This window comes from Lithobates pipiens, unplaced genomic scaffold (genome assembly GCF_037356315.1).
Source record: "Lithobates pipiens isolate NorthernLeopardFrog02 unplaced genomic scaffold, aLitPip1_a1.2 Scaffold_3, whole genome shotgun sequence".
NCBI classification, from domain to species: Eukaryota; Metazoa; Chordata; class Amphibia; order Anura; family Ranidae; genus Lithobates; species Lithobates pipiens.
In genome coordinates, this window is record NW_027507790.1 from 178217776 (window position 1) to 178237141 (window position 19366).

The following is a 19366-nucleotide window of genomic DNA, read 5'->3' on the forward strand; positions in this document are numbered from 1 at the left end:
GTAACTTCTAACCTGTATGTGAACTTGGCTCAGGCTGCCAAAATCAACACACCGGAGACTTTATAGCATTCTATTCTGACTGCTGCTTCCTTTGTTATAGGGAAGAACTGTTACCCTAAAACTGAAAAATGTCAAATTTGAAGTAAAGACAAGAGCTTCCACTGTATCCCACATAGTCTGTACAGAAGGAGAAATTTTCTGCGTTGCCAAGGACATTCTTAAAGCTGAGATTGAGGCAGTTTCACCGGAACCTCTGCGTCTTAGACTGATGGGTAAAGTTCTGTTGTTGAAAATTTCTGATGTTACATACTATGAGTTCAAACTTGCATTGAGCGTTTTAGTTTTTTCTGTAATTTTAGACTGCTGAAAGTAAGAAAAATAAAAAATACATTATTGAATAAATTGCAGGCCTAATCTAATTGTAGAATCAACCTTAAAAATTCATACATCAGTTTTAAGATGCATTATTTAATTTTAAACATGTACATTGACTATACAGTATATGTTCACGATTATGCTTTAACATGCTACAGGGTGCTTGTTGTTTCATTGCCCCTTTTCAGGAAATGAAGCTAGCCATATGTAGCTTGAATATCATCCAATTCTTGTTCATTCAAGCGAAATTTGAGTAATGATTAGCCCTCTCGGCACCACCCAGCTTATTCAAAATTTGACTGAGCCCGGTGGAAAACTTTCTGCTGGACCCCCTATAAAGGGGGTGAGAACAGTTATGTAAAGGGGGTGAGGACAGGAATTTGAAGGGGGGGGAGGACAGTTATGTGAAGGGGTGCTATAAAAGGGGTGAGGACAGTTATGTGAAGGGGGTGCTATAAAGGGAATGGGGACAGGAATGTGAAAGGGGTGCAATAAAGGGAGTGAGGACAGAAATGTAAAATGGGTGAGGACAGGAATGTGAAGGGGGTGCTATAAAGGGGATGAGGACAGGAATATGATGGGGGTGCTATAAAGGAGCCAAGGACAGGAATGTGAAGGGGTGCTGTTAAGGGGATGAGGACAGAAATGTGAAGGGGGGTGCTATAAAGGGGAGTGAGGACAGGAATGTGAAGGGAGTGAGGACAGGAATGTAAAGGGGGTGAGGACAGGAATGTGAAGAGGGTGCTAAAAAGGGGGTGAGGACTGCAATGTGAAGGAGGGTGATATTAAGGTGGCTGGAACTGCAATTTGAAGTAGGGGGTGATATTAAGGGGGACTGCAGTCAAGAATGTGAAGTGGGGCTGAGGACTGTATTGTGAAGGGAGGATGATGTGCAGGGGGACTGAGAACACTGATGTAATAAAAAGGATTGTGATGTGAAGGATTTGAGGCTAGCTTCACATTATTGACTACTGCGTGTAGGCAGTCCCTTAACTGCAGTGGGATGCCTTATAAGCAGAAACTGTAGAAAAAGAAGTTCCTGCCCTGACCCTTTTTATTTTATTTTTAATTGTGCCATACCATGCTGCGTGGTACTGTGGCACCATGCGCTGTGGCACTCGCAAAAATGTGCCACATTTGCCATTTGTGCAGAGGTGCCATTGAGAGTCGAACATATGATTCGGAACTCGCTGGAAGAAAATTTGACTGATTGGACCTTCATGAATTTTAATTCAATACCCCTGGCATATGTAATAAGAAAATATGGCTGCCCCCTCCACAATAATATTATATAAAACGATTTATACAAAATATAATATTTTATGAACTGTTTAATCTTTGAAGGTGTAAGAGTTTCGGGATTCACATCAGAAGAAGACAAAAAACACCAGAAGAGCATTACCAGTTTTTTGTGCACTAATAAACCAGCAAACAAAGTTTGTTCAGATGCCACAGAAAAAGCAGTCCAAGAAAGGCAAGCCCCGTATCCTCAGAGGGAGAGTTTCTTCAATCAGAAGCGAGCAGCCAGACAGCAGGAATTGCTAGAAAGTTCTGTGGGAACGGCTGGTACAGCTTGTACTAGCAAAGACCAAAATGCGACATTTCCTGTATGTGAAGAACCCAAGGCTGGTGCAGATGATGCCAAAGAAAAGCCGGATTTCACATGTCCGATCTGCCTCATGAAGCAAAGAGATTGGGACCTAGAGGCATTTAATAAGCATATTGATGAATGTTTAAGCAAATCACCTTCCTCTGGCTTCTCTGAAATGCCAAACAAAGAGAAACATTTTCAAAGAAAGTTGACTGCAAATAATGGGGGTAATGAAAGTGATATCCATACAAACAATCTTAAAAACAAAATGGTGTCAATAACACCATGTGATGACTTGTATGACTTTGTTATTGATAAGAATACATTGTGTGCAATACAGGGTGATCAAACCTTACAGATAAATCTTAAAGAGTGCAGTAGTAAAAACATGAGCCAGGACATCTCAAATAGTATGGCGTTAGGAAAGCAAGCAGTTCTTAAAGGCAATGACAAGCATATAAAATCAACACCACCCAGCACATCAGCAAGCGTGGGAGAGTCCACACTCATCTGCCCAGTGTGCAATACACAACAAGATACAACAGACCTCACAACTTTTAACAGACATGTGGACATATGCCTAAACAAAGGGATTCTAGAAGAATTGAAGGAGGATGAAGTGAACACCGGCAGAAGCCTTGCACTTGGTATTCATAATGGTAAGTGTATGTCAGGGCAAAAAAAAACAATATGCAGCGTGCAATACTTGCAAATTGTAACATGTTTTATTGTTAAATGATTTACATATTATTGTTTATTGTTTGGGTTTACATATGCTTTAAGTAAAACCACTAGGTTAAAGGACATAACTGGGGATATTTTACCAACTCTTTGCAAGTGCAGTTGCACTCTATAAGGAAAATAGAGCTTAGTTAATAAGGTAAAGCTCTGTTGACTTTCATCATCCAATCATATGCAAGCAAAAGTTTTTATTTTTTTGTTTTTTTCTATGCATGTGATTGGGTATTTTTGCCAAGTAAAACTTCACTGTGTTCACTAAGCTCTGAGGAAAATTCCCTTGCAGAGTGCAACTTCACTTGCACAGGGAACGTGGTATTTACCCCATGTAAATCAACCCCACAGTGTGTATGAGGAGGGATGGGGAAGTGATGTGTAGGAAATGGGTGCAGTTGCATATTATGAGGAAAGTGATACCTGATGGCCAGCATGTGTAAATCTGCTGGCAGCCTAACACATATCAACCTCCTGATTCATTGGTGGGAGCTCTGTGGCTGGCTTGAGATATGATGGTTGAGTGTTCTGAGTACATGGTAATGGGTGCTGAGTGTATTGGGGTGAATGACATGGTGGCATTCCCATGCACTCTGGTCTACATGACGCATTCCAGTTTGTTTCAAACACAGCTCCACCATGTTGTGCCCACATTCTCTATGCAAACAAACATTTTTAAGTGTATTGTCCTTTCTAATAGGCAATGGTTATTCTGCAACCTCTGATTTCCTTCCGCTATAAATGGGCACACAATGACTAATAACTTGTGTACACACACATACAGTATATTTACCAACAAATGTGTCCAGTCCTTGAACAGACTTTTCTGAAACACCAAGGGAAAATTTTTGCAAGATTTCTTCAATTGTCTAGACTTGGGGTGCGCTGTTTGTTTTTTTTACCCTGTTGTCACTCCTTTTAGTTAGTCCAACTCTCTGATACCAGTTCAGTAGTGAAGACTTCTAGTTGTTCTCTGAGCCCTTCATGCTACTTTTATCATGATGTTACATGAACCTGTTGGCATTGTCTGTTGTGTGGCCCACCCCTCAATTGGACTGCTTTTAGACTTCACAGGGTAACCCAGGGGTACTGTACCCTGTGTCCTGTATTGTACTCTGTAAATTGGTATTTACTGCTAAGTCAAAAATCCTATTCTATATTTTGTTCTTAGCCATTAAAAAGAAAATGAATGCAGCCACCACATCTAAGGACTGATAAGCTGCAATATATTAAATTTTCGGTTTTAAGGTTTAGTTATCATTAAATACAATTCAAGAACACTTATGATATCTTTCAGCTAGCACAGACAAACTGACCGCTCTTCATTTGAGGTTAAAGGAAGTCTACAACAAATAGCAAGGTGTGTCTTTGCTATTTTAGGCATTTTAAGTTGCTCAGTAGTTGAAACATATTTCCTATTGATGTCATTACTGGATCTCTTCAGTTATGGAGCTAATTGCAGTCAATGATGGCTGGTGGTAGGGGGCAGCAGAACACTGTATATGTCTTCCTACATGCATCATAGTGCTCTGTCTCATTGCTTTCGTCAACAGCCCTGTGCGCACCCTGTGGGAAGCTCAGTCTGCAATGACTTTAGAATAGGCAGTTTCTGAACCTGAGATGAGCCTGTGCAACTGGTAAATATTTAATATAAGGTTGAACTGTTCACATGTATATTTTCCACACATCATCCACTTATAGGCTCCATGTCCTGAGTGTTTAGCTCCAATGCATAGGCCTTTAACTGTGGGCAGAGGGCACAGTTACTTGTTCATCCCCACTGCCAGCAGCCAGTCAAACCCTATAACAGCTGTTGCACCTGGATGGTGCAAGAAATCTGAATTCCAGGCATTTGTCCCTGAGTGCATACTGCCCTAAATGTTCATACCATTAGGTGCACTGTCTGCAGCAGCTATAAGCCTCTCATGGAGTTTGACAGGCTGTCAGCAGCAGGGCTAGACAGAGCACCTGTTCTCACCATTCACAGCTAAGCACTACATCCCCATCTGTCAACGCTTATCGCTCAGTGAGCATGGAGCCTACAAGTGAATAATGTGTAGAAAACATACATTGAAGGAGGGAGGGTGGTTGTCTGGCTTACCCCAAACGCAGGTGGTCAGTCGCTATAGCTTGCTACTGTGTTCTCCACCTAGCAGCCCGTCTTCCCATAAGGCAAGCAGGCCTGCTGGTACTGGGTTGCCCCCAGGACTTATACACACTGCTATAGTGCCTGGCCACCATGCCAGGGCATGCGTGAACTGAACAAAATAAACAGGTACTTGCAGTATGCAGACAGGCAGAGTGGTTCAACAGTCCAGGTAAAAGGCAAGCAGAGTCCAGAAAATAGTTGGTAGACAAACAGACAGCTTGATCAGGTATCACACACATTAACATACTCTCTCAGAAGCATGAGACTACAGGCCTGGCTAGCTTAACCACCTCAGCCCCGAATTTTACCCCCTTCCTGACCAGAGCACTTTTTTACAATTTGGCACTGCGTTGCTTTAACTGACAATTGGGCAGTCGTGCGATGTTGTACCTAAACAAAATTGCTTGCTTTTGGTGGTATTTGATCACCTCTGCGGTTTTTATTTTTTGCGATATAAGCAAAAAAATACTGACCATTTTGCTTTCTGCTATAATACATATCCCCAAAAAAATATATAAAAAAACAAATTTCTTCTTCAGTGTAGGCCAATATGTATTATTCTTCATATTTTTGGTAAGAAAAATTGCAATAAGTGTATATTGATTGGGTTGCACAAAAGTTATAATGTCTACAAAATAGAGGATAGATTTATGTAATTTTTATTATAATTATTTTTTTTTTAATTAGTAATGGCGACGATCTGCCAATTTGTTATTTTTTTTTATCGGGACTGCGACATTGCAGCGGACAGATCGGACACTTTTGACACTATTTTGGGACCACTGACATTTATACAGCGATCAGAGCTAAATATAGCCACTGATTACTGTATAAATATCATTTCAGGGAAAGGGTTTAATGCTAGGGGGCGATCAAGGGGTTAAGTGTGTTCCGTCAGCATGTTCTAACTGGGGGGATGGTCTACCACTGACGTTACTAGGCAGAATAGGGAAATACCTTGTTTACATAGGCAGTTCCCTGTTCTACCTCTCCTTGCCCTGATCACGGGCCACCGATGGACATTGAGTACGCGGGAACCATGGACACACTCCCACTGTGGGCACTATCCTGCTTTTGCGGACTGATGTACCGGTACGTCAGTTTGCGCAGGAGTGCCATTCTGCTAACGTATATCGATGTGAGCAGGTCGGCAAGTGGTTAAATCAGGTTTGGCCTCCACCCAGAGACTGGCCACATTAATCACCTTGCAGATGGACAGACAGACATAGAGAATGCCACAATCAAACCCAGGATGCTGGAATGAGTAGCAGGAGCGCTAGATGCTCCTGACAGTGGTGCATACCAGATGTTGTTCAAGTTTCTTCAGACTAACATCAATTCAGGTACCTATGAAATACCTGCAATACAGCTCAGTACTAGAACAACTGAGGCTTACACAGCATCAGTTTTTTTGGCTGTAGGAAGGGAGGGAGTGAAGGGAATACATTGCACTGGTAATTGCTTTCATTTCCAGGGCCTGCCACTTTTGAGCTGAACAATGCTAGTGGGTAGCCTTGGTTTTTAGGTAGAAGTGGGGGAGCTGCCCTGCCACCAACTGGAATCTAGCAACTTTATAAATTGTTATGTTGGGTACAACATTATCATATGCATGTAGATAAATCCACAATATCTGCTGAGATGATGTAGCAACAGTGTTAGCAGTGGATATAAAAAGGCTATGCACCCCTGTTAAAATGTCATATTTCTGTGATTTAAAAAAATGAGACAAAGATAAATAATTGTAGAACTTTTTATACCTTTAATGTGACCTGTAAACTGTACAACTCTGTTGAACAGCAAACTGAAATCTTTTAGGTGGAGGAAAATAAAAAATAAAAAAAAATATATATATATATATGGTTGCATAAGTGTGCACACCCATAACCTAATACTTTGTTGAAGCACCTTTTGCTTTTATTACAGCACTCAGTCTTTTTGGGTATGAGTCTATCGGCATGGCACATCTTGACTTGGCAATATTTGTCCACTCTTGGCAAAAACACTCCAAATCTGTCAGATTGCGAGGGCATCTCCTGTGCACAGCCCTCTTCAGATCACCAGATCACCCCACAGATTTTCAGTCGGATTCAGGTCTAGGCCATTCCAAAACTTTAATCTTTTTCTGGTGAAGCAATTTCAGTACATGTATACCCAGCTTGAATTTGCAGTTAAAAATAACTACCAGATTTACTTTGAATCATTTAATTACCTTAATACATTTTGATAAAGCTTAATCCCATGATACAACACGGAACAAAGACTCTGAGCTGTATTACACAGAGCTGCTTTATCCAACCGTGCAAAAGGGACTTTACCAGTATCAATACAACTAGGATACAACTGTTACCAAAAGGAAAAAAATGCACCTGCGTCACTGTATCACTGGCAGGAAAAAATGCCCCTGTGTCGGTGGTATCCCTGGTAGGAAAACATGTTCTGGTGTCAGTGGTCTCAGTGGAAGCGAAAAATGCCCCTGCATCGGCGGTGTCCATTTGAGCAGGACTGCTTTGGCTTCTGTGTCAGTAGGATGAAGGGGAGCTTGTGGGGGGCAGCTCTCTGTGTAGATTTAAAGGAGGAAGGGCCCTGAAGGGCTCTCATGGTGGAAGGGTGGCTATGAGAAGTTGTGGGGAGCTCTGAGACCGAGTTGCTCCCATCACCCTGTGTACTTACAGTCCAGAACTCCTTCTCTGTTCAGAAATGAAGGCAGCTTCTCCTTTGTCTAGTTTTTGGCCATATAAAAGTGTCACATGACAAGGGCAAGGGGGAGATGAAGAAGGGAAGTCTGACCTCGTTCCCTAATGGGTGTCCATGCTGCAAAGAAGGTGTGTTCTCAGCAGGTGCCCCTCCTATTTAACATCCACAGTAGCCTTCTCTAGGTGAAGGAAAAAGGAGACTCCTCCCTCGGGTACGGTGAAGATATTTGCAAGCACACCATGGAACGACACAAGTAGCGTCCAAACGGGTGATTTATTGCATGATCACAACACGATAGTGCAACGTTTCGAAGCCGCGCATGGCCCCTTCGTCAGGCACATGCCGGACGAAGGGGCGATGCACGGCTCCGAAACACTCTGAAATGTTGCACTATCCTGTTGTGCTCATGCAATAAATTGCCCGTTTGGACGCTACTTGTGTCTTTCCATGGTGTGCTGGCAAATATCTTCACCGTGACTTGAACCAGTATCCAGCTGGTTGTTTCTACAGCACCCAAATCTGAGAGCACATCCAGGAATGTGTGCGATGAGAATATAAAGTAGTCCTCCCTTGGGAAGCCCCCCCTCCACAAAAAAGTAACACGCCCCTTCTGCCACCCCCTTCCTGCTGATGCTGACCAACCCAATAAGTTACTATTCGTTTTTATGTTTGGCAGCTTTCTATGCACCTGAGGGTGCAGCTGGTTCTCTGGATCTGCAATATGATTATCCTTCACGAAGAGTCATGTTAAGGGAAAGACTATGTTTGAGCTAAGTGAAGTCTGCTAAATCTGCTTTTGTGTCATGAGTTTCTGCTCATTTTATTACAAAATCTGCATTAGTACAGGCAGTGGATTTTTATTTGATTTGTTTAAATACAATTTCAGCAAATATAGCCTCTCTAATGGCTTTATTATTGAATAAATGCTGTTATATTGCTCACAGTTTCAAGTGGTTATTATGAGATAAAGAGAATGATTCCCATACATGATTGTTCATTTTAGAAGAAGTTTGTATTACATCTATTATCAGAATGTCTTTGAACAAATTCTGTAGATGCAGCAGTGAGTCTTAAAGGGCCGCTAAAGTTACTGCACAGAAGGAGCAAACTTTATATATGTGTATATATATATATATATATATATATATATATATATATATATATATATATATATATATAAAATTATTATTATTTTTTTTTAAATAACAATCATGTTGTTTTTACCAGCTCTGTGCAGTGGTTGTGCACAGAGCAGCCCCGATCCTCCTCTAGTCGGGTCTCCCACTGGCGCTCCTTGCTACTCCCCCTGCCGAATACCCCCCATTGCAAGCCACTTGTTATGGGGGCACTTGTTTGGGCTCGCTCACGAGCCACACGCTGTGTGTCCATTGATACACAGAAAGTACCCCTCACTTCCTTCCCACTGGCTGTGATTGACGATTGACAGCAGAGGGAGCCAATGGCTGCTGGTGCTCTATCTGAGCCCTTTGAGTAGAGGGAGAGAGAGGGTGGAGAGAGCCACTGCTCCTGTACACGCTGGATACAGATGGGGCTCAGGTAAATATAAGGGAAGGCTGGGGATGGAGCTGTACCTTCAGCCTTTAGAACCACATGTACAACTCTTTTCTGGTTGCAGGAAAGAAAATTGCTTGATTCCCCCATTGAGACAAAATACATTGGCTGGGAGAATACAGTGATTATTGCTATCGGCTGGCAATAATCGCATGAAAAATCCGACAGGCTGGTTGTACCCAAATGAATCAATCAACTTGGGTACAAAAGACATGGTTCAAATTTTGGCTGGTCCCTGCTGAACTGACTGAGATTTTACCCGTCTATGGCCAGCTTAACACAATTGCAAGCTAACCAACTAAAGTATCATCTGGTTTTTACCCCTTTTACCCAACCCCACCTTTCTTTACCCAACTTCCACCATGTGGGGCTATCCTGCCTGGCAAATTAATTGCTTTTATCACCCCTTACCTGTTATACTTCCACTCACCCTTTCCACTCCAAGAAGTCATATTAAAGTGGTTGTAAAAGCAGAAGGTTTTTTTTTATCTTAATGAATTCTATGCATTTAGATAACAAGCCTTTTGTGTGCAGCAGCAGCTCCCTTAACACTAACCTGAGGTCTCTCTGTCCAGCGATGTCCAAGAGTGTCTCAGCCATCCAGATTCTCCTTCCTGATTGGCTGAAACACAGCAGCGGCACCATTGGAGAAATGGAAAAGAGAAAATGCATAAAGAAATTAAAGCTTTTTAAAATGAGCATATTGTTCACCCACAGCACTTGATCCTAACAAAGATGCCTTTGTTTTTGTTTGAGCTTATTTGGATGACCTTCCTATATGACTCCCGTAACTTACCCTTCCACTCCCAGAAACACCCTTTAGCCACAATGGCAATAAAATCCTGGGAGGTTTTAATCAGAACTGTTGATTCATATTTATACCTTTTGAGGAAAACTTCAAAACTTGAGATAAATTTGGAGACTGATGTTGCTTATTTTTGCCTCAATGAAAATGCCAGTTGCCTGCTTGCTACAATGATCCTCCTGCTTCTAAGGCAGGGTTGTCCATCTTTTGGTCCACGGGACATTTTTTTGCTGCATGTGAGACAGAAAAAGCACCAGACTCTCCTTCCCTTGCACCTGGTCATGTCATTTCACTGACAGGGTTTTTCTGCAGGAAGTGCACTCAACCAGATCAGTTATGCATAACAAACTCTGCCTTTATTCAGATTTTGAGTCCGTAATTTAGAAAACATTAAATCCAGAGGCTCAGCATACAGCCAAGCAAATCATGTTTTCAGGAGACCAGCAATGACCCTTATTTATCTGATTTTTATTTATTTATTTTTAATAAAAGCTGTATTTTGGGGAGCAGTATCTTCCTTCACACAGCTGACATCCTCTCAGTTTAACCACTTCAGCCCCGGACCAATTGTCAGCCTAAGGACCAGAGGTCTTTTTACAATTTGGCACTGCACTGCTTTAACTGGTAATTGCGCGGTCATGCAATGTTGTACCCAAACGAAATTTGCGTCCTTTTCTTCCCACAAATAGAGCTTTCTTTTGATGGTATTTGATTGCCTCTACGATTTTTATTTTTTGCGATTATAAATGGAAAAAGACCGAAAATTTAGAGGAAAAAAAATATATTTTCTACTTTTTGTTATAAGAAAAATCGAATAAACTCAATTTTAATCATACATTTAGGGCAAAATTTATTCAGCCACATGTCTTTAGTAAAAAAAATGTCAATAAGCATATATTTATTGGTTTGCGCAAAAGTTATAGCGTCTACAAACTAGAGTACATTTTCTGGAATTTACACAGCTTTTAATTTATGACTGCCTATCTCATTTCTTGAGGTGCTAAAATGGCAGGGCAGTACAAACCCCCCCCCCCCCCAATGACCCCATTTTGGAAAGTAGACACCCCAAGGAAATTGCTGAGGGGCATGTTGAGCCCATTGAATATTTTTTTTTGTCCCAAGTGATTGAATAATTACACAAAAAAAAAGAAAGTTTACAAAAAGTTGTCACTAAATGATATATTGCTCACACATGCCATAGTTATATGTGGAATTGCACCCCAAAATATATTCTGCTGCTTCTCCTGAGTAATAGGATACCACATATGTGGGACTTTTTGGGAGTCTAGCCGCGAACGGGACTCCGAAAACCAATCACTGCCTTCAGGATTTCTAAGGGTGCAAATTTTTGATTTCACTCCTCACGACCTATCACAGTTTCGAAGGCCATAAAATGCCAAAACACCACAAGACCCCCCCAAATGACCCCATTGTGGAAAGTAGACACCCCAAGCTATTTACTGAGAGGCATGTTGAGTCCATGAAATATTTTATATTTTGCCGCAGGAATATTACAATTTTTTTTTTTTTTGCACAAAGTTGTCACTAAATGATATATTGCTCATACATGCTATGGGCATAAGTGAAATTACACCCCAAAATAAATTCTGCTGCTTCTCCTGAGTACGGGGATACCAAATGTGGGGGACTTTTTGGGAGCCTAGCCACGTACGGGACCCCGAAAACCAAGTACTGCCTTCCGGATTTAAATATAAAACGCTACCAAAAATAACTGTCAGCGATCGCAGGGATCAGGCCTGACTCTGCGAACGCTGCAGTTATGTGTTTAGTGTTTTGTAAGTGACAGTGATCGATCGATACTGCACTTGGGTGGGCTGGGCGGAGGGGCAAAACGCAGGTGCTAGCAGGTATCTGATCCCGCTAACAATGCGTTTTTTTGGAACCCTAAACTGCTGGGGACGCTAGTATAGATCTGATCAGATCAGATATTGATCTGTTCAGATTCTATACCACTACGGGAGGTTTATGCTTTGCGCGTGGGTGTTAGCGGTACTGGCACTAACCTAGCGCTGCCTGGGGCGACGCAGACCCTGACCCTAAAACCTAATTGATTTCACCCGCCGGGTGATCGGGGGTTAAACCTTTATTGGTTAATAAATGGTGGGTGCCCTGATGCTATAAAAAGCAAACTAACTAACCAGAGTCACCCGTAACACTTATACGGTGATCACTGGTGAAAGGGTTAACTAGGGGCAATCAGGGGGTTAAAATCTTTATTAGGTAGTATATGGGGGTCCCTGGCGCTATATAAAAATCTGACGGGGAACCTAAATAACTAACTGGCTAACCAGCGTCACCAGTGGCACTTATACGGTGATCGCTGGTGAAAGGATTAACTCTAGGGTCAATCATGGGGTTAAACCTTTATTGGGGGGGTAGGGGGCTACCCTGGACCTAACACTAACTGCCCTGACAGTTTTTACTGTCACAACTGACACTAAATGCAGTGATCAGTAAATAAATGATCACTGCAATCAGTGACACTGTGACTGGGAGGGGGGGGATCGGGGGGATTTGTGTGCCTATGTGTACCTACATGTCAGTGTAGTGTTGGTTCACACTTACTTTCTGTGTTCTCCTCGCAGTCCGGTCAAAAAGACCGCCCCGAGGAGAATGGCATCACTTCCTCCCTGCCTGTGTTTACTATACACAGCGGGGGAAGCTTATCATTCGCCAGGAGTGATCGAGAGGGGATCGCCAGAAACCAACGGCCATCCCCTCATCCCGGATCGCTCCTGAAGCGAAACGGACTGCCACATCCAGCGGGAGGGAGTCCGATCGGACCCCCCACCCTCTGGAAGGCGAGCACGTACATGTACGTGCTTGTGCCTGTCGGTGCCATTGCGCCGACGTACATTGACATGCAGCGGTCCTTAAGTGGTTAAGAATACTGCAAACTGTCACTGGTAGGCCCATTGTACACCATAATACTTGCTGGACAGTAGGATACTATATATGGCTTTTAAAACCCCAAAGCACCCTGCTTCAGTACTCCTTTCAAGAGTCATCAACTCAGATGCAAGCAGTGGGCTGGCTCATGGGATAACTTTTGCAAATATGAAAATGCATTGATAGGTGGGGGTCAGCCTGGGGGTGGGGTATTTCCTTGACAGTCTGCATTTCCATACTACCCTAGATAACAACCACATGTGTAACTGAGCCTCCGTGATTAGAAGAACCAGAAAAAGTAAGAAAGAGACAGATGATGCTGGATGTCGTTCAGCCAAGAAATGAGGTGGGCTCTATTTGCAGCTTCTATTGTACACTGTAAGAAGCTCAGAGTGAGCAGAAAGTAAGCATTTCTTTATCGTACATCATAGGATAGAGAGCCTTAAGTATTTACCATATTTATCGGCGTATAACATGCACTTTTTGCCCCTTAAAATCGGGAAAATCGTGGGTGCATATTATACGCCGATCCCCTGCCGTTATGAGCCTCTGGGCGGCTTTCAGCTGCCTTCGGCCCTTCTCGTGGCTTTCGCCCGTTCTCGGCAGCCGAGTATGGCTGAGAGCATGTGAAAGCTGCAGAGAACGGCTGAAAGCTGCCGAGAACTGCCAAGAACTACCGAGCGCCGCCGAGATACACAGGACATCCGCCTCTGTATCTCGGTAGCGCCATTTAAAAAAAAAAAAGCTGCAAATAAAACTGACAAGGCTGCAAATGATGGAAAAGGCTACAATGGACACGGACAAAGGTACAACGATGGACAAGGCTGCATGACAAAGCTCCAAATGACACTGACAAGGGTGCAATGATGGACAAGGCTGCAAATAACACTGACAAGGGTGCAATGATGGACAAGGTTGCAGATGGACACTGATAAGGCTGCATTGATGATCCCTCCTAAAAGTTTTTTTCCTTAAAATTCCCTCCTAAACTTGGGGTGCGTGATATACGCCGATAAATACGGTACTTAATGGGTTATAGGCCACCTTCAGGTGTTGACACTGGTAAACCCTAATTAAGGAAGTTGACTCCCTATATAACCCCTCCTCCTTCCAGGGGCACATCAGTTTTTTTGCTAGTGTTTTAGGTGTTGGTCACGAGTGAAGATGTGCTGTGCTGAGCTACGCTGGAATATTCCTTACTGGGGCAAGCCATGCAACCGGATCCATTCAAAGTGCTTTTTCTAGGCTGAATTGAATGGTACGGCCTCATGTCCAAAGGAACGGGGTTCTGTCTGTAATGCTTTTCTTTTTAGAGAGCTGGACCCTGGTATCCAGTATTTGTTTTTTTCAGCCATATCCCTGGCAGGGTGCTTTAAAGGGCCAGAGCTAGGATCCCCCTTTTTAAAGGAGGCCCCAGTCCCTGAAGGTTTTTCAAACGGAGCCCACCGTGAGAGGTGAAGATTGGGTCTGCTACCACAGAACCCTGCGGCTTTTTCAAATTTCTTATGTTTTTTTTCTCCTTTAAGTAAAATGTTGCTATGTCTAAAGTCGCCAATGGGGGCTGGCAAGAGCACGTACCTGATTCCATGCTTGTCTGTCTCATCTTTGTGTTTATGCTGCACGTGTCCTCTGAGCCCATGCTCCAGGTAGGATATGGGAAATGGGGGGTTCTTTCTTCAGGAGTATCCCCCCACAGCTCCCTTCAGGCTAAGAGGCCATAGGGCAGTCGGCGGTACCCTGCACCACCCCCCGCCGCCATTATGGTGGCTCTTCATCCACCAGCCCTCCTCTCCTCTGCCCCAGCCTCCCCTCCATGTGTGATCCGACAGGATTGGAGCCCTCGGCTTGCGTGTGAAAAGCAGATCTTGTTTAAAAAGACAGGGGGGTGGAAAGGGTGGTTGGAAGAGGAAGGGAACGGAGCATTAGCGCAATGTCGGCGTGGTTTAAATGCCCACACACGGGCTATACAAAGCTATAAGGTGCACTCTTTTTCAGGTGCACAGCTCAAGGAAGGACACAGAGCGGATGGATGGCATGTGAGTGTGGCTGACACGGGCATTCCCTTGTAACATTTACTTGGCACCAGACTGAGCCTTGATAGCAGTGGCAGTTGCTGGACTATTTGTTCAGCATTTCTGGTAGTACCTCTGCTTTTGTGCTTGGCACTATGGGCAGAAGAGGTACATGTACCCTAAGAAATAAGGGCTCAAGGGGATCTCCCTCAGGAGGACCCCCCTCTGCAGCGCCATCTCCCCCCGAAGGACCTAGGGGGACTGGTCAGGTTGCGCATGCTTTCCTGTTAATTTCTTGCTGGAAAAGCTTATTTATTCTGAGTGGGATCACCCAGATAAACATTTTTTCCCTCCTAAAAAGTTATCAATGCTTTATCCTATGAAGGAAAAAAATCACAAAGATGTGGGGTATACCGTTATTTGACTCCGCTATCTCCTCTGTGAATAAAAATTTGACTTGTCCTGTTGACAAAGCTCAAATGCTTACGGATTCAACGATAAAAAATTGCACCAGGAATCCCGCCTTGCGCTTGTGCTAAAACACATGCTTAGGTCCCTGTGGTTAAAAGGTTGGTCAACCGAAGCATCTTGCAAAAAGGACGTCTGACTAGTTTCCCTTTTCATTGGGGAAGATTTGATGAAATACATCCAATTCTAGCAGGAAAGCTCTTTTTGTCCAAAAGAAGGTATAAACTTCCTTTAATTGAAACAGACTCCTTCCCCTGCGCAGGGGCAGCTGCCTCTAGGCAGCGGTGATGGCCTCCACCGTCAGACTCTAGGGCACAATTTCCAATAAGCACTGTTCATATTGGTGTGACTTCAAGGTAGTCCCTGCGCTACTTTGGTATCACTTTGTTGTGACTTGAGGTCCATAGACCTCAAGAATATACACTTATCATTTCCTGTCGCATCAAAATCGCACCCAGTCATATTCGGCGGCAAAAGAATATGATAAAATCACGTGACTTTGGGATTGCAATAGTAGAAACCGAGCCTAAGAGGAGAAAATATTCAGCCCCTGTATACATGATTGAAAATGTGTTTTTCCTACGCCCTGCAGGGCCTAGAAGGAAAATTAGCGACTTTAACCGCATCCGCTATCCAAGGATCGGAAGCGTGTTAGATCCCCCTCCCCACCTGAGATCCCTTATCAAGGGAATAGTGGGTAGAGGTTGAAGGGTTACTCTCAGGTAATCGGGAAGAAAGGCAAACCGAGTACTCCTCTGTGGAGAAGACAACTAGAGAACCTTTCTCAGCCTCGCAATCTGAGAATTTGCTGGTACAAATCTCTTACAGAGATGCTTCGTTAGCTGATCTGTTTTTTCTTAGGTTCCTTAAAACCCTTACTGCCTTTTTCATGTGTTTCCTGTACATGTACAGACCCACGCTGAAACAATCCAACAGATCCATTCTAGATCTAAAAGAATCTAAATCAGTTCCTGAAGATCCGCTCCTTTCTATGGAGTCAATCAGGTCAGTAGTTTCTATCCTACAAGGAGGAAAATGTCTGGCGCCTATCGGCATCAGGGATGCATATCTGCATGTCCATATATTTCCCGCTCACGAAAGGTTTCTGCGGTTCGAAATAGAACAGCAGCATCTCAGTTTATAGCCTTGCTCTTCGGGCCAGCTGCAGCTCCCAGAGTGTTCACAAAAGTGCTAGCCCCACCTCTAGCCAGGTCAAGGGTACAGGGCTTAAACAGTCTTGGCATACCTAGACGATCTATTGCTAATAGACCAATCGGTATTCGAAGTAAGGTGTACGCATTACAACCAGTTATCTAGAAAAGTCTGGGTTGCGTTCTCAACCTAGTGAAGTCTCCCTTAAAATCGCTAAAAAAGCTGGAGTATTTGGGTCTGATCATTGATGCAGCCCAGAAAAGGGGTCTTCTTGCCCAGGCAAAAAACAACTCCATAAAAGAGTTGTTGCGGATGGTCAGGTCAAAAGGACATCCCTCCATTCGCCTTTGCATGATAATGATAGAAAGGATGGTGGCTTCATTTGAAGCAGTTCCCTATGCCCAGTTCCATTCGAGACTGTTGAAAAACAGTATTCTATTTGTTTGAAATAAAACGATCCAAGCTTTAGACATGCCAATGTAGCTGTTCCCAAAGGTGTCCCAAAGCCTCAATTTGTTACTAAAGAATGCCCTAAAGGGTAAGTCCATCTGGAAAGTGATAACGACAGAGAAGACAAATGTCCAAGGACCATGTTCAAGAACTGAAAGAACCTTGCCCATCAACATCCTAGAGATTTGGGCAGTGCATCTGGCTCTAAAAGCCTGGACTTCCAGGTTAAGGGTTTGTCCTGACAGGATCCAATCCGTCAATGCTGCGGCTGTGACCTATATCAATCACCAAAAGGGCGCCAAGAGTCTCTCTGTGCAGAGAGAGGTGAACCATATTCTAACTTGGGCAGAAAGAAATATTCTGTGCCTATCGGCAGTCTTCATTCCGGGAATAGAGAATTGGCACGCGCACTACTTTTGCTGCCAGCAGATTATTCCCAGGGGAATGGTCTATTCACCCCGACATGTTTTGGACTGTTTGTCAAGGATGGGGGACTCCGCACGTAGATCTTCTAGCATCCAGTGCAACATAAAGTTAGTCAACTTTGTGTCCACAACAAAGGATCCATTTGCATGCAGAACAGATGCGTGGTTTATACTGTGGGATCAGCTTTCACTGATCTATGCATTTCCCCCTGTTCAATTGCTGCCTCGACTTCTTTGCAGGATCAAGCTGGAAAGAAAACCAGTAATTCTGGCAGCACCAGCATGGTCCAGACGGTCATGGTATGCAGAGATCGTAAAGATGGCAGTGGAGGAGCTTTGGTCCATTCCACTAAGGCCAGACCTGCTCTCACAGGGGCCGATATTCCATCCTACTTTATGAACGCTAAATTTAACGGCTTGGCTATTGAAACCCACATTCTGAAGAAACGCAGGCTTTCCAGGTCAGTTATCTGTTTTATTTCAAAAGACTGCTTGTTACGCATTCTTTAGTCTGGGGTTTCATGCAAGGAGTGATGCGGATTAAGCCATCAGTTAAATCACCTTTAAGCCCTTGGGACTTTAATTTTTAAATTGTCAGTGTTACAGAATAGCGATTTGAACCGATACAGCATATTCCCTTCGTCTTTCTGACTAGGAAGCTGGAATTTTTCGTTGCTATCCTCAGCAAGGAGCAAGGAGGGTTTTAGAATTGCCTGCTCTTGTAAAGAGCCATATTTGACACTTCATGAGGACAGAATGGTGTTACGCCATCGTCCATGCTTTTGTCAAAAGTGGTTTCAAGCTTTCATCTGAGTGAAAAGATTGTCCTGCCATTGTTTTTTCCAAAACCATGTTCCAGTGAAGAAAAGTCACTACATTTTCTGTCTTGATGTGGTGAGAGCAGTGGAAATCAATGTAAAAGCAACTGCTCAGATCCGTAAGACTGATGTCTTATTTATTCTGTCAGAGGGTCCTAAGAAAGGACAGGCAGCGCCAAAATCCACTGTTGCTTAGTGGATTTGGCAAGTTAGAATTCACACTTATAATCTAAGGGGTAAGATTCCCCCTTTTTCAAGTTAAGGCAGCAATATAAATCCTCAGGTCTGGGGTTGCCTTACGGGTTGTGTCTCCCTCCCTCAAGTAGCATTGCTCTGTGTACTTTGATGTACGATAAAGAAAATAGGCTTTTTATAACAGCTTACCTGTAAAATCCCTTTCTTGGAGTACATCATAGGACACAGAGGTCCCACCCCTCTTTTTATGGAGTATAAGTATATTGCTTGGCTACAAAAACTGATGTGGTCCTGGAAGGAGGCGGGGTTATATAGGGAGTCAACTTCCTTAATTAGGGTTTACCACTGTCAACACCTGTAGGTGTCCTATAACCCATTAAGTAAATACTTAGGGCTCTGTGATGTACTCCAAGAAAAGGATTTTACAGGTAAGCTGTTATAAAAATCCTATTTTTCAGTGCAAAAGAGGAGACTTTACAACTATGCAAGACTGGGGGTAAGGTTGGAGTTCAGCTTTAATACAGCCTTCATTTCTACAATTTTATGATCACATTTTTACTTGCTTGCCATTCCATATTTTGATCTTTATTTTCATTTGTATCTGATAACATATTAATGAATGGGGAAAGCTTTTGAAATTAGAGAAATTGCGCAATTGCAGATTTATTTTTTATTCTGACAAAAGTAGATTAATTGGTTCCTTCTTTTTTTGTTTTTTAACCAGACAGTACAGGAAAAGGAAGCACCAGCAATAAATCAACATTACGTTCCAAGAGGTAATGCCTTGTCTGATTGCTTATGTCTATTTTAAAAAAATGTGATATGTGTAGAACACTAAGAGCAACATTTACAATGGTGTTTCCTTGTGGAACATGTCAAAAGCACAGAGATGTCGGCCACAGTGACCAATCATATCTGTTCTTATGCTTTCAAAAATGCAGTGAAAAAATTTCAACCTCAATCCTATGCTGCAGGGAATGGAGGAATTGTAGTTTGTCAGCTGCCCATATTGGTTCTT

The 19366-nt window shown here is 43.1% G+C and overlaps 1 protein-coding gene across 4 annotated transcripts in view; it reads left to right on the plus strand.

The window, feature by feature from the left end:
* POLK (DNA polymerase kappa) overlaps window positions 1-19366 on the plus strand; it is a 192157-nt gene that overhangs the window by 159686 nt on the left and 13105 nt on the right. For all 4 annotated transcript variants that reach the window (XM_077462548.1, XM_077462550.1, XM_077462549.1 and 1 more), the window contains 3 exons: window positions 101-272; window positions 1720-2625; window positions 19073-19124. In XM_077462548.1, the coding sequence (XP_077318674.1) occupies window positions 101-272; window positions 1720-2625; window positions 19073-19124 (1130 nt within the window). The remainder of the gene's footprint in view (window positions 1-100; window positions 273-1719; window positions 2626-19072; window positions 19125-19366) is intronic.